At 14.0% G+C, this 2,079-nt stretch overlaps 1 protein-coding gene across 2 annotated transcripts in view; it reads left to right on the forward strand.

Annotated features, from left to right (window-relative positions):
- The window catches only part of LOC102679473 (KICSTOR complex protein SZT2-like), an 11,882-nt gene extending 10,553 nt beyond the window's left edge, over positions 1-1,329 (forward strand). For both annotated transcript variants that reach the window (XM_006624658.2, XM_006624659.2), the window contains exon 6: positions 1,106-1,329. In XM_006624658.2, coding sequence (XP_006624721.1) covers positions 1,106-1,314 — 209 coding nt within the window. In that variant the 3' untranslated portion in view covers positions 1,315-1,329. The remainder of the gene's footprint in view (positions 1-1,105) is intronic.
- The last annotated feature ends 750 nt before the right edge of the window (positions 1,330-2,079 follow it).

Below are 2,079 nucleotides of genomic sequence, written 5' to 3' on the forward strand. Positions count from 1 at the left end.
TATAATCTTCTATATAATACTTTCTTATTTTTATTTTTTAATTATTATATATTTTATATAAAAGTATAAACATAAACATTTATATAGAATTTTTAAAAAAAAAATTATAATAAATATACGGATTTAAATATAATTATTCTCAAAATTATAAAATGTTTTTAACTATGAATCTATAAGTATAGAAAATTTCTTCTAAATATATTATCAATTCTATTATTATTTAACTAAATTAGAAATAATATTTTATTTTCGCAGAATTTACATTATTTTACTTTTTATTTATTATCTCTGTTTATGTTAAATTTTATTGTTATATTATATATTCTATATAAACATAAATATAATAATGATTATCTTTTTATAAGTATAAGAAATTTTGCATCTTCAGCATGACTCATTAAACTTATCTGCTAGATTTTTTTTTGTAGAAAATCTATAACATATAATAAATCGAAATTATTCGTTATTAATTATTTCGTTAAATAAATTTAAAATAAATCGAAATCTATTCTTGAAAAATAAAAAAAAGAGGATTTTTCAACATGTTTTTATAAAGAAATATGTAATTTATGTATATTAATAAAAATATTTTATAAATTTGAAATTAATATTAATCTAATTTAATATATTTATATTATATTTCTTTTTTTTTATTTTAAGAAATACTTATATTTCTATAATAATAATATTTCTAAAATTTGTCTCTAACTTTTTGAAATTTTATATAATGTTTATAAAATAAACTTAAAATATTTTCAATACATTAGATTTAAAATGTATATATAATATTTTAATAATTTTAATAATATAAATAAAATTGTTTATAATTATAATATTTAAAATATTTTTCTAACAAATTTATATTTTTTTAATATATTTTGATAACAAACAATGATATATATATATATATATAAATGACATTATTTTATTATTTCATCTTTAATACATTAAGAAATTTTTTTTGAAAATATGTAATTATGTTTGATAAAAATATATTAAATATATTATATTATATTAAATATATTGAATATATCAAATATATGAAATATTTAAACAAAATTTATGTATAATTTACTTTAAATGATGAAATTGTGTCACATTTTAGGTACTGCAGATGGCGAAGTAAGTGTAGAAGATGTTGAAGGTTCTGGTGATTTTCAAATTATTTCTGAAATTTGGATTGAACCTCAATGTGGTTATTCTCAACTACCTGCACAATCTACAGCAATGTATTTGCATCATTTGCAATATTATGAGATTCCAGATGCAGTAAGTATATACATTTTGCATTTAATTTTTTTATTGTTCAATTAAAATCAATTGAATTTGTTATTGAATTTTTCTTTTTTCAAACTTAGATAGAATTCTATAATTTTTTTTCATAGATGAAAAAAAATTTTTCACAAAATTTACATTGGTATCGATATTCGAAATTAAAATCTTTTTTATTTTAACATATTTTGCTATAAGAATCAAATTTATCAAAAGAATCATAGTTCATAATTGAAATTATTTTTTTGAAAAATGATTTTAGATTTTATTAATTTTTAATTAATATGATATTAAATTTTTTTAATTTTTAATATAATGATTCTAGATTTTATTAATTTTCAATTAATTTTATTTACATTTATTATTTATTATTTATATAATTATATTTATTATAATTATATTAATAAAGGATATGCTTAATTTTATTTAGAAAATAAGAAGGAAAAAATTATGAATAATTTTAAGTTCTTAAAGGATTTATAATAGCTAATAATATCTATTCACATATTGATATTAAAGGAATTTCTTATAAAATTATTTTATTGTATAATGAATAAATTAAAGAAAGAACTAAAAAATGATAGTNTGATAATTCGTATGTTTTATTATATTATAATTATAATATAATTATATATAATATTATAATTTTAAACATTTGATCAGTAATTTTTTAAAGATAAAAATTTTAATGATAAATAAGATTTATTTAATTATTGATATTATCATAGTGATTTTTATATAAAACATTTATTTAATTATCCTAAAAATACACCATTTATTATAATAATGAAATAATAATGAAAAGAT

Source organism: Apis dorsata, unplaced genomic scaffold, assembly GCF_000469605.1.
Source record: "Apis dorsata unplaced genomic scaffold, Apis dorsata 1.3 scaffold_1092, whole genome shotgun sequence".
NCBI lineage: Eukaryota > Metazoa > Arthropoda > Insecta > Hymenoptera > Apidae > Apis > Apis dorsata.